We start from the raw sequence: 16,627 nt of genomic DNA, 5'->3' as shown, positions 1-16,627 counted from the left end.
GCGCTTTCGGGGCGGGCCGAGGCCGCGGGCTTAAGTGGCAGCCGGTTTGTGGGCGGCCCGATCCGGGGGACTGGATGCAGCGGCGCCCTACAGAGCCGCAGCGCGGGCTGCCCGCGGCCGGCCGTCCTCCCTCGGCCTCCGAGGCGGGAGCGAGCCGGGAGGGCGAGAGCGCGAGGCACCGCGGCCGGGAAGGGAGTTCAGAGAAGCACGGTCTGTCAAACCGCGTGTTTTCAGAGTTTTAACGCTTACGTTTTAAACGGTTTGATACAGTGGCTGCAGCCTAACAGTGTCGCCGAAGGGTGTGAAGATGACTTTCCCTGGGAAGCTCGGGCGGACCCCGCCCTGCGGAGCGAGTCCCGCCCCGTCCGGTGGGGGCGCCGCGGGCGGCCTGGCCGCCTGTCCTGACCGGCGACGGTAGAGCCAGGAGCGCGGCGACGGACCAGAGACTTCACCTACTGTAGGGTTCATCGTGAGGATCGTGGTCGACAGTGAAGCAGAGCAGCGCAGCTATAGAAAAAGCAGCGTGACTTTTCATCTTAAATTAAACAAACCTGGCGTTTATTTCATTTTAAAATGCAATTTATTTTATACACAAACAGTGCATAAAGCTTTGTGTGTCTTTATGGGTTTCCAGCCTCAGGACCGCAGACTCGCTAATGCAGGAACCCACCGGCGGGCGCCCAGGGCTGAGGCAGAAGTCACTCATCTCGGTACAGTAATTCCCACAGGAGAATCAGGAGTTATAATTTTTCCAATCATAGGAGAACCCATGAAATTCACAAAAATTATAACCAGTTTTCTTTTCCATTTACATGTTCCACAGGTTCTCTGTACAATGGCCACGTATTCTTTGTTTTTGATACACACATCCCATTAGGCTTCACAACTGTTCAACAAAACCAGCCTCCTCAACACAAAACCTTGCAACAAAGATCCAGGGACAGCCTCTTGGTTACTCGTATGGCGAATTAAAGAGACAAAAGATGTTTCTGTTGTTGTTGTTATTGTTTTTTTTTTTTTGAGTGACATTCTTTTGTCGAGAAAAAAAAAAAAACATTCATTTTAGTTGGCTAAAGATCTTCTAAGTGATTGGGCGAAAATTGGTTTCATTCATTTTCCAGATCAGAAGAGACACCATAAACATTTTGAACCTCCCCTTTGTTTTCCTCCTGTAGATATATGGAATTAGAAAATTCAACCTGAGAAAGCAGACGCCAGAAAACCGAATTAGAATAAACTAGACACTGAATCCTGCCCCTCTCCCAGAGGGTAAACAGGGGAACTGCATATCAAAAAGGCCTGTTTTTTTTGGCTCTAGGCTAACGGAGACCTTTGCTCAGGGTCTGGGCAGGATGGCAAGCCAAGCATCATTTTTATATTTATTTATATATATATATATATATATATATGAATAAAATTAAAAAAAAAAAAAAACTCGTTGGAGACCTTGGACTTTAGCGCCTGGAGTTCTAATTTGCCTACCTAGTTTGACCAAGTTTATATGAATATCTTCACACGTTTCTCCAATTTCTAAAAAATGAAAAAGGGGGGAAAAATCACACCACCTTTATTTAACTGAATGAGTTAAACGCCAACGTACAGAAGTCTGAAAATGACTGCTCGGTTGCTTGGTTTCAGTCTGGGCTCCGTGCTCCCTGTCCCCTCAGTCTCCTGAGCGTGGCACCTGCTGTGGTCAGCCTTGCTGAAGAGGCTCCTGATCTCTCAAGTTAACCAAGGTCCCACCCTCTGCTCCCACTGATGTTGACAAGTTCAATTCTAAGCACACTGTACCGGTGAATTCAGAGAACTATTTCATATGTACAAAAATACATCGCTTTGGAGAGCTGGAAAAGGTTTAATACATACAACACTTATTTACAAGCTGTAACTTTCACACCAGTAAAAACATTTATTTTGTCCTTGATTTTTGGTGCAACTTATACATAAACATTACATTAGTTAGTCTGTACTTTTAAAAATAATAAATCAACCATATATACAATTAAATTTACAACTGAAAGTAAATTAACTTGTTGGTATGGTCTGACTGCAACTGAGTGGACCAGCAGAGGTTACCCCAGGCCCTGAGTCCTACACATAGCCTGGAACACACCAAGAAGACCCCTCTAATCTGTACTTTAGATGGAGCATCTAAGCTTCTAAGACTTAAGGTGCAAAAGAAAGATGCTGATTATACAGTTACAATTACATGTACAGACTTTAAAAGTGAGAGAAAAGTAAACAATATTAACCCTCACATATGTAATGACAATTAAATACATATTTAATTCCAAGTGCATATGATATTCAATCAACATTAGGGGGAATGGGTCCAGAAACATTCTTTCCTAAGCGCTTCCAATGCTGCGTTGTTCCTTATGCCCTGTTCTAGACTTCCTCAAGTACTTTAGCAGGCTCAGCCGTGGACCTCCCAGTCAGCCTGGCTCTGGCATCCCAAGGCACACAAGGGGTTTGCTCCCTCCCAAGCCCACCCTGCACCCCGCCTACCTGCCCTAGAAGGTTACTGTAGAAAAGCACATAGTAGTGGTCTGGAAGGAAGGGTTGCATTTCACCCCTTAGAAGACTCACAGTCCTCCCGGTCAGGAGGCCAGGCAGCTGTGTGGCCAGAGGACACACAGATGTCACAGAAGACTGCAAGGCTTGCTGAACTTCCATCTGAAAGTCAGATGGGTCTGCACACAGAACCAGCAGAGGGAGGCTGTGGGGGAGACCCAGGGTAGGTGTGTTAGGAGCAGCGAGTGGGTAGGTGAAGGAAGCTGGGGCTCTGGGCAAACACTGGACACCAGCACAGGGAAGGGGAGGGAAGACGACAAGAAATCCTGTTCCAAAGACAACACAAAGGACGCTCTTTCTCCACTGACCAGCTGACTGATGCCATTCCCCGACACCTCCCTGGCCAAGCAGAACAGCCAAAGTCTGGTTAGCACTAGCATGTTACACCAGAGAACAGTCCAGGCACGATCCCTCAAGTGCACTCACAGCCAGTCTGCGGTGTCGGCCGATCCGCAGGTTGTCATGTCACACTGACTTCTAGGACATGGTCATCTTGACTGGGAATGACCAGGACCTGCATGCCCATGCTGGAGTTGAAGACCTGCCCGGCAGGGAGCGCCTGGAGCCGGGGCATGGGCAAGCCTTTGTGCTCGCTGCTGGCAACTGAGGCCACACTGCCTCTACTCCGCACACTGCTGCAGTCCAGCTGGTCATCTGGGTGCTTGTCCACTGACAGGCTGTCGTTTTCTATCCAGCTGTCTGCAGAACACACAAAAGTGAGACTGAGCAGGAGCACCAGCCCAGAGGGGCAAAGCTGCCCTGTGCTGACCTGTGGGTGTGAAAGAGTGTCGCCCCAGGCCCTGCCTTAACAGAACCCTGTGGATAGAGAGAGGCTCAACCCTCAGAGAGAGGCCAACTGTGACCAGGGACAAGGTTCTGTACTAGTTCTATCAGCTCTGAAAACAAGTTGATTCTCCAGTCTGCCCTGCATACGGAGAGCACCTCTCCATGAGAGGCTATAGCCTGCTTAATGACCTGACATGGACAGTCCCTTCCTTACAATGGTTCCACCTATGACCTTTTCCGCTTTCCAAAGGAGTGAAAGCAGTACACATTCAGTGGAAACCACCCTTCAGATTTGGAATCTTAATCTTCTCCCAGGCTGGTGACATGTGGTCTGACCCTCTCTGGAGAGCTGCAGCAACCAGCAGCCTGTGATTGCCAGGGGACAGCCAGCCCCAGGGTGCACCGTGGTGCCAGTGTCTTCTGGGTACTGTGTTTTGAATGCTCTGGAACCTGCACTTATCTGTGCTCACGAGGCTTCAAATTAGAGGAGTCTGCCCTCCCACAGGCTAAGGACTGTGCTGAGCCCCTGAAGGGAGGCCTGGCTAACCAGATGGCCGGTGGGTCAGGCACAGTGGAGGTATTTCCAGCTTACGATACTCTGGCCTGATGGCGGGCTGTCAGATGGCCTGTCATGGGTCAAGGAGGTCTGTGCCCTCTCTCCCGAAGTCCTTACCAGCATCCAGCTGTGAGGAGTGTGCAGAGTGATGAGGGAGGTATTTAAACAGCCGGACGTCAGGCAAGGGCAGGTAGCCCGCAAAGAGAGGCATGACTTCCATGTGGACTCTGTGAGTGGCCTGAGCAGCCACAGGCATGGAGACGACACCACAGCTCTTCCCGCACACAGCCCAGTTGCTGCTGTTGTCAACAACTGAAATGAGGAGACACAGGACATTCAGTACTCACGCCAAATTGAGGACCACCATACATTAGCCCTTGCGCCCCTGACAGTGGAAGCTCCAAACGAGGTGGCCGCTCCTTAAAATGCCATTTGTGCTTCCGTGGCCAAGGTCAGCATTTCTGCTAGTCCAGCGCTCATCAGCCCCGGTTCAGACAGGATCACACTGGTGCGCACAGAAAAGCACTTTTTCCTTCTGAATAAAGAATGGTTAAAACAGCCAGGGGCAGCAGTACAGGTAGCGGTTCTCTCTGATGAGCAGCAGCATCAAGACCAGCGGTCTGGATCCAGGCCCTGCCACTCACACAAGCCTCCCGGGCCTCAGGTGCGACCGCCCTGTAGAGGCCACTTCCTTAGAACGAGAAAGGGAGATGCACAGAAAGCACGCAGCTCCACGCTGGGTCGCAGCAGAGTCCCCAGGTCTGACAGCTGCTGTCATCAACAGCAGTGCTCAAGACAACCTGTACTGGCTCAGCCAGGTCTAGCACCCCAGCAGGCACTCAGCAGGACCAGCCTGGGAAGGGACAGTAGCAGGGTGCAATCTGGGGACAGGAAGGCAAGCAAGACAGGACTTGGCCTCAAGAAGAAGATGCAGCAAGGGGCTGCAGCTCCCCATCCCAGGGACATATGGAGGCACAGACTCGCTCAGTCCTGACCTTCCTGTTCTTCACCACCACGGACCTAGAGGAACAAACTGCAGCCTAACTAAAAGCATCCACCACGAAGCAGCCACCACTGTCAACCCAATCAAACAGGGAGCCTGGGTAGGCACCTTTAAAAACCACGGAGGTTTGTGGAGCAACAGTGGGAAGAGGGTGAAGCCATCACCAGCGCCCAGCTGTGCCACCTCACGTAACAACAGGGTTCAGACCCTGGACAACACAGTGACCAGACCATAGCCCTCCTGGGATGCCCAGCTTCTAGAGGTACTTGTGGCCTGGTCTGCCTTTGGGTACAATTCCCCATGTGGAATCAGAGACCAAGCACCACAGCGCAGGCACAGAACCGTCTGCTATCACTGTCACCAGCCCCCACTGCCTCCCCACCCACACTGACCTTGTCCACACTGACCCCCTCTCGCTCCCTGTACTGCTGTCGTTATGAGAATATCACAAGGGAACGGCAGCACCTAGTCGGCGGGCTTGTCAGACTACCCAGGGTGCTCAGCCCCTAGGAGCTGAAGGACATCAGGGTCCCCAGGTCCTGAGCACTTGCGCTTTCACCACCTCTGGCCTCTCAGGGGCCGTGTGCAGGCTGCGCTGTGCGCTGGGCTGGCTGCTGTTCCCAGGGAACAGTCTTCTTACTTGAATCAATGACAGAGAAACACGAGTGATCTTGGTAGTCAGCAAACATTTCTTGAAAGTGGACCATATGAGGCTGTCACTTCAGAGAAAACCAACAATATTTGTTGCCAGTGATAGAATTTAAAACTTCTTCAGGATTTGGAGAAATTTGCATTTACCACTGCAGCCTGGCAAAGGTAGTGCTCAAAGACTCACCAGGTGAGCTTCCAAATGTGGACATTTTTCTGGTACCAGGGACTGAAGCCAGGGGCTCTTCACCACTGAGCCACATCCCCAGCCCACACCACACACTTTTTTTTTTTTTTAAACTCAGTGAGACAGAGCCTCACTGAGTTGCTTAGGTCCTCACTAAGTTTCTGAGGCTGGCTTTGAACTTGTGATCTCCCTGCCTCAGCCTCCCGAGCTGATGTGATGTGCGCCACATGCCCAGCTCAAATGCAGACTTCCGAAAGTGTGGAGTGGAGCATGTCAATGCTAGAAGATCTGTCTGTTTTCCCAGTGGCCGGTGCACGGCATCACACAGGGAGGGCCAGGCAGAGATTCACTCAAATGCAGCATGAGCTGAAGGGTTTACAGAAATGAGGGCCACAAGGGCACCCATGTGAGTTCAGACTCCTGGCACACCGGGCCTTAGAACCCACAGCATCAACAAGAAGAGCCCACCAGCTGAGAGGCTGCTCAGGTATGTCCCTCTCCCAGCAACAAGTCTGAGCAGCTGCAGATGCTTCGTGTTCTCCAAGTCATCAACCCATCACCTCAGAGCACAAGTGAAGCTTCAGTGGCTTCTATTAAGCTAGACATCTAAGAGATTGCCATGTCATTCTTCTCACTATTTGGGGGCAGTTACTTTCATGAAAAATGCCATGCTATGGGTACTGTTGTTGTTTTGAAGTAAATATGCATATATGTGGCTCATCAGTCACATTTACCGTGGCTCTGAGAACTTCTGGACTGCGGAAGCCAGGGCCTCGGTGGAGGAGGGACGAGAGGGCCTGGGAGAGAGCAGTGTGGGAGGCTGGCAGGCGTGTGGTCCTGGAGCCTCAGCAGCTGAGCAGTGGGGAGCAGTGGTCAGACCCTGGGACCCAGGTAGGCAGGAGTGCCACTGTATTCTCCATGTAAGCCCTGAAACTGCCACATAAATCCTCACTAAAAAGCACTCCAAGTAATGAAGCTCAGCACCCGGGAGCCCAGGCTGCACATGAACCTGTCATTCTAGAACACTCTCTCCTAGGACTCCACTGTGAGGGAAGGGGTACACCTGATGCAGTGGACTGCCACAAGTCAGGAAACAGCAGCCTCGAGACCTACCTTCATACATAAGCTTTGTCGAAAAGTACTCATCAGACTCTGTCAGAGCTTCGTCCTTGTCCACCTCCAGCAGATCTGCGAGTCGTGTGATGGACACTTCCAAGGAGCAGAGTGAGCCTGTTCTGCAATATTCTGCCCCCACTGCAGGGGATATCTCAGCCTTCACGGTGTATAGCGTCTGGGAAAGAAGGGACAGAAATGTTCAAGGGAAATATACCCAAATGACCTGAAGAAACGCTGCTGGAGGCCAGCACAGAGCTCCCCACACGCTTGAGAGCAGCTGAGCAAAGCGGCTGCCTGCTCAGCCAGCTAGCAGGGCCGCTGCACCCTTGCCCTACACAGCTCCTACTGGAGACGCCATGCTCAGGAGTCCTAGTTCCAGGGCCTTGATGCCTTTTTCTAAAATTATGGGCATTTCCAAGCATAAGAAGAACGGAGAGTCCAACAGCTCTTCATGTGCCTCCCACCTGGATTCAGAGAGTAGCATTTTGCTTTGTTTCCCCCTCTGTATAGTCATCCATATTTCTGAATATGCCTGAGGTATTTTGAGGCAATAGTGCTCACCCTGTCGTTGCACCCTCTGTGTTTAGCATGTGTTACTAACAAACAGACACTTTCTTACCAAAACACAATGCTATTACCACAAGAAGCAAAATTAACATGAATTCCTCAGTATCATCCATTCAGTTCACACAGAAAATGGCAAGAGGCTCATTCAACACGCCCAGGGCTGAAGGAGCCTGCAGGGGAGCACAAGCCCATCCGAGGAGGCCCAGGGGAGCACACCTGGTCCTGAATGCTCCTGAGCACTGGGAAGGAGATAGGTGAGCTCACCCGAGCGTGGAGGGAGCTCAAGTCGGAGTGGTGATGGCGAGTCTGCTCCCAAGCACGTGTCCCTGTATGCTGCTTCCTGGCCACCTCTGGGAGGGAGGAGTGTGGCCAAGGACCACCAGGGTCCTTCCGAGAGGAGCCGGGCAGCGCCTCTTGCTGAACAGCAGCTGCTGAGGCTGCGGCACTGATCAGAAATCAGCCTCTTCGGAAATGAGCTCCAACAGGCATGGTCATCAGATTCCTGACAAGAGTGTCCAAACCACCCGATGGGGCAAGAGGTCCTTTCAATTAGTGGTATGAAGACAAGTGATGAGCCACCTGGAAAGACTACACGTAGGTCCTCCCTCTCAATACGCAGAAATTAAACTAACTGCATACCTAAATGGAAGCATTAAGACTATAAAACTCTTAGATGAAAATGGAGGAGGAGAGCTATGACCCTGGGTTAGGAGATGATTTGTAAGATCCTATACCAGAAGGTCAAGCAAAAAAAGAGAGAAACTAGACTTCATTAAAATTAAAAACTTCTGGGCTCAAAGGACACCATCAACAGAGTAAAAAGACAACTTACAGAATGGGGGAAGTATTTGCAAATTATACACATGGTAAGGAACTGATACATGGGATATATAGCTTATAATTAAATAACTGTGGGGTTACAAAGAGCTCCATTTAAAAATCAGCAAAGGATTTGAATAGACATCTTTCCAAAGAAGACATACAAGGTCCATAAGCCAAAACATGTGTGGCATCAGTAGCCACAGGGAAATGGACATCACAATCATGAGATGCCATCTGCGTCCCCAGAAATGACTGCACTCAAAAGGAAACAGGAGGGCTGGTACACAGCTCAGCTGGTAGAGCGCTTGCCTCGCATACATACACGAGGCCCTTGGTTCAGTCGCCAGCCCCACACCAAGGAAAGGAAACAGAAGCTAGAGTTGGTGTGTGGGAACTGGAGCCGCTGGCTTGCTGCTGGAAACAAGAGTGGTGAGCCCTCTTCCACCGACAGTTCACCCCCAAGGGGTTTACCCAAGAGACCTGAATACATCTGTCCATGCAAAAACCAGCACACAGATTTCCCCTAAGTGGAAATACCCAACCCCAGCCACTGGTAAATAGATAAACACATAGTCTATCCACACTGGGGACTATCAACCAGCCCCGAAAGGAAACAAAGTCCTGACGCATGCTTCAAAATGAATGAACTCTGTAGGGCATGGTGGCACACACCTGGGATCCCAAAGACTCAGAGGCTGAAGCAAGAGAATCACAAGTTTAAGGCTGGCATTATAATAACTTAGACCATGTCTCAAAATAAAAAGGTCTGAGAGTGTAGCTCAGTGGAAGAGCATCCCTAGATTTCACTCCCCAGTACCAAAAGAAGCAAAAACAAAAACAAAAACAAAAAAAAAACTTTGAAGACACTATGCTATAAAAAGCCAGTCACAGCTGTCACACCTGATATGATACCATTAATGCATTAATGTAAAAGGTTCAGCAGAGGCAAATGCAGGGATGCCAGTTCCCCTTTCCTGGCTGGGTGATACCCGCTGTGTGAGTGGGCCACATAACCACCTGTTTATCTACTCGGTGGCGGCTGGAGTCTGGTGGCTTCACTTTGGGGAAATCTGGGTATGGAGCTTTTACATGGACAGATATATTTGACTCTCTTGGATAAACATCTAGGAAATAATAATCTGCCCACAGATTATACATTTGCCAGGGGAAGAGAGAAGGAGGAGAGAGCATCTGCATCCCCACTGATAGGTGCCGGTTTCCTGTGGACTGATACAGCATTCCAAAGTATGACCAGACCCAACTTGTGCACTTTAATGGGTGAACTTGACGGCACATGGGTAACATCTTAATAACGCTATTCCAAAAACAAGTGGTCCGATATACATTTCTGGTCTCAAAACTCCAATTTTGAAAGGAGCAATAATTACCACTTTCCTCTACCTTTCACTCAACCTCCACAGTTCCCCACAGGAAACTCTCTCTGCACTCTTGACCTAAAGAGGAAGAAAAGCACGGAAAGCACGGTGACAGTGCTGCCTAGTCACAGCCATGTGTGCACACCACACCGATTCTACCGCAGCTGCTTACAGGCCACAAAGGCACCTGTCTGCTCCACAAGGACACGCTGTGCCAGTGACCACACGTGGCTCCAAGGCAGACCAGGCAGCTAGAGAGGCGGGGTGAAGGCTTTCTGCCAAGGACTGCAGGCACAAACACCTTCCCAGCAGCCTCGAGTCGAGAAAGCAGGAGCCACAAGCTGAGCGCTGCCTCTGGGTCAGCCCAGCACTCAGCCACGCAACCTCCTGCAGGGACGCGAAACCCACTGGCTCGCTCACCCAGCTGAGTGCCACGTCCACACCACACTCAAACCGCCTTCTACCAAAAGAGGCAAAGACGGTAAGAAGATGTGCTATGTTCCACAGAAAATTTTCTAAAACATTTTGGCTTTTCATCTAAAAAAACCAGACATGCCTTGGAAAGCAATGCCCCTCTGCCCCAGGAGCTAGCAATCAAGATGGAATGGCTCCAACGAGTGTTTCCATGGAGTGCAAAGCACTGCGAGGAAGAGAGGGGCATCTGTGCCTCAGGTGTGTGTGCCCCTTGGGGTTGCCACCTGGGAAGGACCTGGGTTCCACAGTAAAGACAGCCAGTGACTCAGTTACTCCAAGAACTGGCCATTTTCTTTGAGTTGCTGCTTCATAACACTGAATAATCAAACAACTTGAAATCTTGAGGATATAAAAAATACGCCACCTAGCTGGGTGTGGTAGCTCATGCTAATCCCAGCATGAGGCTGAGGCAGGAGGATCTCTAGTTCAAGGCCAGCCTGGGTAACTTAGCAAAACCCTGCCTCAACTAAGCAGGGGATATAGAACACTAGTCTAGAGTGCAAGAGGTCCTGAGTTCAATCCCTAGCGCGCGCACACACACACACACACACACACACACACAAAAAGATGCCACCTTTTGCTTTCCCCTCCCAAATAATACATTACATACAAAAAAGTTTTCCACTTGAAATTCGTAAGTGTAGGGCTTTAAGGAGATGGACAGCCGTTCCTCAGAAGCTGGGGAGAATCCAACGGAGAACTGGCAGTGCAGGGCTGGGGGAGGCTCCTGCGTCCACTGTATCTCCCAGACAAAGAACACCGACTGCTTGCTGTGGATGTGCTGCAAAGAGAGCCATCGTTGTGATGTCACACAGCACGGGGGACACAGAGGACCAGACACTGCACTGCACACAAAGGGACCTGTGTGTCGGAGCCTAATCACCTGCCTACCCATGCTGCCCGTGACCCTGTGGTGCCACTGCCACCTCAGCCTGGTCCCACAGGACTGTACAGGACTGGAAGAAGGTGCTGAGGGCTTAGGGGCCCAACTTCACAGCACCAGTGATCACAGGAAAGGAGCTTCAAGAGCGTGTGACTCTGCAGTACCCCACACACCTCTCTCACAGGGGATGCGCTAGGTGTGAGCATGTCACGTGTCCGTGGGAAAGCCCTGTGGAGACGCTGAAGGTGCAGACATCCACAGGAAACACATGGGAGGGCGGACCGGCTGCGCAGCACCCAGCCAGGCAGGGAGGCCCTGACACGACCTCACAGAACTGCACCGGGACCTGGGGCCCCTCCTCCCCAGCACAGGCAGTTTTACTTAGAGGCAGAAGGGAGCCATCTCCCAGGGGAGATGCAAGCACAAGCCTGCATCTGCATAGGCATGTCTGGAGCAGAACAAGTGGAAGAGGAAATTCTCCCAAACGCGAAGTTACACCTGTTTGTGGTCCATCAGCTGCATCCCCCAGCCCACCCTAACAAGCCCGATACCCCACAAGGGTGCTCACACAGCACTAGGCGTCTGCGAGGCACCTTATAAGCTCCTCCCGCTCCACACGGGGACTCTTCTCTGCAATCACAGGCTCTGCCTCACAGAACGCCACGCCCCTTTCCCCTGACATGGACCACTGCTGAGAGCCGGGCTCAGCCCCCAAGAAGCTTACCTGCTGGCACCGTGCATTCAGTGGTGCCAGCTGCAGGTCAGCAGCGTTGCCGACGTCCATGAGGCTACTGTCTGACAGCTGGAAGTCCAGTTCTGACAAGTTCTGGACACACACCTGAACATACTTCCTAGAGCAGAGACAAAATGTGACTTTGACATCTGAGAGTCTTGTGAAATACATTTCATCTCTGTTCGGAAGACCCTCACTGACTAGGGAGTCACTACAGCAAAATAAGAGTGAGTTGTTGCATATATTTTACTTCAACATTCCACACGTAAAAGTGCCAGAAAAAACATAAATCTTTTAAAACAAGCTATTTCGGCGGCAGAGGGATGGTGCACCATGCTCATGACACAGCCTCTCTAGCAGACAGTGAGGAGGGCCAGGAAGAGCAGCTGCCTCCTCCCGGGAAGCCCAGGTCGGGGCTCCCCCAGCCCCACCCCATGGAACTGTGAGACAGCTCGTCATCAGCTCTCTAATGACAAGGTTTCTCACATGTGCCACACAGAGCCGTGGCTTCTGCTTAGCGCACTGAGCTTCCACAATTAACATCTACAATTCCCTTGCTAATGTCATTTCAATTCTGACACTTTCGTTTCCAGTTCACCCAAATACCATCAATGGATGAACAAAAGAGAAGCACACAGTGAGAGGCAGGCGGTGCCCGAGCCCCGTGATCAGCGCAGCACCATCACTCCAAGCGGACGTGTGCCTCCCCAATGGTGTCCCACGTCACCTCCAAACTCTCCTGCCCCTCCTGTCTCTATAGAGGCTGAGCGGCCTCTAGAGCAGCAGGGCCTAAAGACGTGTGGGGTGGGGGAGGGCTGCTGCTAGCACCTAGAGGAGAGCCTGGAGACGCTGCTGAATTCCCCAGAGTACACACGGGGCAGCCTGCAACAGGGAACCCTCGGGCCCAGGCCAGGTTCTGGAAATCCCTCTCTGGAGACAACTAGCAACTGACAAGAGATCCAGGAACAGGGAGCCGAGTTACCCAAATATCGAGGACACAACCAGCCAAATCCAGAATGGCAGTCCTTCTAGAGGTCCCAGAGTCAAAATACAGGAGGACAGGTAAGAAGAGCTAAGAGATGGGGTTTTATGGACTCCAGATCAAATAAACCAACTATACAATGTCACTTGTGAGACAGGCAGGAAAATCGGAGCACAGACTGGGAATCTGTGCCTCAGAATCAGTCCCTGCGCTACAGGGCATGGACGCCTGAACAAACAGGCTGCAGGCAGCCTGTGTGTGGAGAATGCACCTCACTCTCACTGGAGCCATGCTCTCAATCAACAACCGTCCCTCAGCAGAGTCCTGGGCCTCCTTACCGGGTTCCAGAGGAGAGCAGGGAGTGCGTGGTCCTGAAGGGCACACTGAATGTCAGTGCAATGACAGTGGAGTAGATGGACCATGGGCAGTCGATTGACACCTGTGGAGGACACAGAGGGGCACACTCAGCCTGCCTGCCCATCAGCACTCCACCACCACCACCTGTCCGGCTCTGCAGTGCTGCTCATGCCCTGGACATCTCACTATGGCTCATTTTACTCACTTTTCAGAAAGCCCATTTCTATCAAGCACATGCACAAACAAGCAAGTAAGAAGTACGAGGTTAATCACACAGACAACAGAGACAGATCGGGCAGGCGGTGCGGCTCTGCAGCGTGGCCCGAGGGCTCCAGATACCTGGCAAGCAGGGAGCCTGCCAGTTGCTCTCCCACATCTAAGGACACCATCTAGTCACCTTGTCCAAGTGCTGTTGCACTGAGAACTCAGATGAGGGCAGGAAGGGAAGTGGCCTCGAACTTCCTTGTGTCCCCACATGGAACAAATGAATACACCAGACACAGAACATGCACCCATCCAGTACCAGCCAGGCCTCCTGCAAAACACCACCTGCACCTCCCAACCGCATGAGGTGAGGAGAAAACTTCCTCGTGTGCTCTTCTCAGATGCTGGCTGTCTGTCTGGTACCTTGAGCCCCTGACTCTTCCAAGTGACTGTGTCCGTCTTCCTATTCGGTGCATGTGCTACAACTTGCGGGCAGTGGGAAAAAACCCTCAGAACCAGTCCCTGCACTACAGGGTGTGGACCCCTGAAGGAGCAGGCTGCAGGCAGCCTGGACCTGGGACCAGCGCCAAGGATCTCTCCAGTAACTGTCAGCAAACAGCAGCCCCAAAGCCTGCCCACACAGTTCCTCCTGGTTGAGTCTCACAAGATGCACACCTGACATAGCTGCTCTGCCGCTCACAGACCAGCAGACTCCCCTCACTCCCTCAGTGTGGCGCCTGCGATGCGGCCAGGAAAAGGACGCTTCACAGGCACAAACGGGAGCAGAAGCCACCTCACACGACAGGCAGACGGACAGAAGCTGCCAAAAACGCAGCCAGCCTGCAGCCTCCCTACCTTGTGGTCTGTGGTGACCATGCAGTGACCAGCTCTCTGTCTGTCCTTCTGCTTCCTGTGGATCTCCGGTGTCCCTTGAGTGCCCCTCTCCCCCATAGCTGCCGAAGCTGAAGGTAAAGACAGAACCTCTAGCTCAAACTCGATCACGTGGTACGCAGGCGCAGCAGGCAGACCGATGCTTGTGACCTTGTCAGAGGCCTGGATCCGGAGCGAGGCGACAGAAGACTCCTCTGTGGGGGGTGCAAAGAGCCCCCTCAGACACACGCATCCCCTGCTAGCCTCTCTTGTCAGCAGGTAGTGGGCCCTGCATGAGTTCCCGCTGTCCTGTGCACCACAGGGAAAGACAACGGGGCCAGGGGAGAGGCAGCAAGTCCAAGAAAAGCCTCAGGACAAAATGGGACAACAGGGGAGTTGCAGGGTGGCCACTGCTCCCAGGCTGAAGACTTGACAGGGCAGGTCTTTCCTGTGTGGCCCCATGGCCCTGCATGCCTGCTGCTGCATGCCTCCAGTGGACCATGGCCTGCCCAACAGCAGAGCAGGCCTTCCCGTCGCACTCCACGGGTGGTCTGTGGGCCCTGGGCATCCTCAAGGGCTCTGACCAAGGCCTACAAAAAAGGGTAACTGCTCGAGCTTTCCAATGGTGGTGGTCGGGGGTGTCCCTGTGGAGTGGCATGGCTGTGAAGCTGCACCGTGCGTCACCAGCAAGGTCACACCACCTGGCACCAGCCCAGGAGCCAGGTCAGTCCACTGAGGAACCTCCATCAGATGCCCATGAGGACAGCAGGGGCACTGGGAGGCATCAGGGCATGCTGACTGGATGGTGGGACATGGGTCACTTTCCTATGATCCACCACACCACCCACCTGCCTCACGACAGGTGGCACCAGGAGTCTTACCTCTCGAGTTGGAAAAGATCGTGGCTCTGTTCTCGGTCTGGCACAGGATCAGCATGGCCTCCACGTTGCTGAGCTGGAGGCTGTCCCCATTTTTTACTGTATAATGGCCAGTAGTGACAGTGAACTTGACCTTCTGAGGAATACCCGCCAAAAGGCTATCTGAAAGAAACGAGATGGCAATCAGCATCCCTCCCCAGGGAGCAGAAGCTCACAGCCTGCGAGGAGGCCAGAGGAGATGCTGTTATCCGAGACCTGTGCATGGGGACACTCCTTGAGTTCACTTGGTCTCCATTCCCTGCTGCCCTGACTTCCTCTCAACAGCCTAACTGCAGAATCAAGGGGGACCTTGCTGGGAACTGAGAACTGTGCACCTGGTCACAGACGGGGGGGTCTCAAAACCCACCTGCCAGTCAGTGAGAGAGAAGCAGACAATGAGGCTCAAAGACAGACCACAGTAACAGAGTGGCCAAAGCCATTCAGAAGGTCCCCATCTTTGATTCAGAAGTAGCCTAGCAAAATGGCTGGCCACTGCTCACCCACCCCCCCCCCGCCAGAAAAAGGGTAAAAGTGGACTGGAGGTTCTGAGCACCCCATCTGGGGTTGGCAGGAGAAGGCAAGAGACCAAGAATGAGAAGGAACGATGAGTCCAGGAGGCCATGGCTGAAGGCAGGAAGGACAGTGAGGGGTTGGGGGCAGCCCTGCCCAGCTGCCGCTACTTGGTCCCTCAAAGGAGCAGAGCTCAGCCTGTCTCCTGAGCCTTCTGTGTGAAAAAGCCCCTTAAGAGATGGACTGTTGACTGTTGTGTGTGGCACCTGAGAGCCTCTGCTGGTGACCCTGGCAGAAGTTTGAAAGAATAAAAAAAACAAAGGCTTTCCTTGGTATTGTTTCCAAATGGAGGAAACAAGAACCAAGCTAAATGACTAAGACATCCATTCACCAGTGTTTGAGGAAGCACCCCGTGGTCTTCAGTCATTTTGAAAACCAACCTCTTCTAGTTTTAGAACTTGTCTGAAAGGACAGTAGCTCCGAGTTTCTCAAATGCCATGCCAGAGGGTGAGGCTTTCGCAGCACCTCTGAAGGAGAAGGCTGGCTGTGAGCATGGAGCGTGACTACGTCCAGTTGGGCCCCTGCAGCTGACCTTTGCTGACACTGGCTGACTTTCTCCTTTCTTGTTTTCAGATACACCACAGCTACCATAAACATGGAAGCCAGCAGTGATAGGAAAGCGAACATTCTGACCAGCAGCAGAGTGACAACGGGTTAGTGTAGGCACATTTCCACTGTGCTACCACGGTGCCGCTTGCAGACCGACATGGCTAACGGACGTGAGAGGAACCTCTCGGCACTGCCGCAGCAGCCTCCTCGAGGGCTGCAGGCCACTCACCAGCCAGCGGCTCCACGTGCAGCTGGGGCTCCTGAGAGTACACGTCGTACTGCACGATGGGGTAGATGTGCGGAAGGACGAACCACACGGGGCCCACTGAGGCACACAGCTGGCGGAGTGTGTATGTTCCAGGCTCCTTGGCCTAGGGTCAAATCAGACATTTGGAAAGATAGCCTTTTGAGGTTACCAGTTTTCTAGTAAGGCTGGACCATAATCTCTTCCAA

General features: G+C 52.2%; 1 protein-coding gene and 1 long non-coding RNA gene across 4 annotated transcripts in view; one reads left to right on the top strand and one right to left on the bottom strand.

Annotated features, from left to right (window-relative positions):
• The first annotated feature begins 11 nt into the window (after window positions 1-11).
• Window positions 12-988, top strand: LOC124089089 (uncharacterized). Its single transcript, XR_006850592.2, has 2 exons — window positions 12-710; window positions 824-988. It is a non-coding gene; the product is annotated as an uncharacterized LOC124089089 (long non-coding RNA).
• Window positions 989-1,835: 847 nt separating this feature from the next.
• Window positions 1,836-16,627, bottom strand: part of Trappc10 (trafficking protein particle complex subunit 10) — a 74,816-nt gene continuing 60,024 nt past the window's right edge. For all 3 annotated transcript variants that reach the window (XM_046438946.2, XM_046438948.2, XM_046438949.2), the window contains 9 exons: window positions 16,404-16,545; window positions 15,020-15,178; window positions 14,124-14,353; window positions 13,046-13,146; window positions 11,717-11,843; window positions 10,720-10,890; window positions 6,868-7,045; window positions 4,034-4,228; window positions 1,836-3,273 (listed from right to left, as the gene is read on the bottom strand). In XM_046438946.2, the coding sequence (XP_046294902.1) occupies window positions 3,035-3,273; window positions 4,034-4,228; window positions 6,868-7,045; window positions 10,720-10,890; window positions 11,717-11,843; window positions 13,046-13,146; window positions 14,124-14,353; window positions 15,020-15,178; window positions 16,404-16,545 (1,542 nt within the window). In that variant the 3' untranslated portion in view covers window positions 1,836-3,034. The remainder of the gene's footprint in view (window positions 3,274-4,033; window positions 4,229-6,867; window positions 7,046-10,719; window positions 10,891-11,716; window positions 11,844-13,045; window positions 13,147-14,123; window positions 14,354-15,019; window positions 15,179-16,403; window positions 16,546-16,627) is intronic.

This window comes from Marmota monax, unplaced genomic scaffold (genome assembly GCF_021218885.2).
Source record: "Marmota monax isolate L192 unplaced genomic scaffold, Marmota_monax_Labrador192_F-V1.1 WCK01_AAM20220418_F8-fsc00125, whole genome shotgun sequence".
Taxonomy (NCBI): domain Eukaryota; kingdom Metazoa; phylum Chordata; class Mammalia; order Rodentia; family Sciuridae; genus Marmota; species Marmota monax.
The sequence above is the reverse complement of the archived record's forward strand: the minus strand, read 5'-3'. Positions and strand labels throughout refer to the sequence as shown.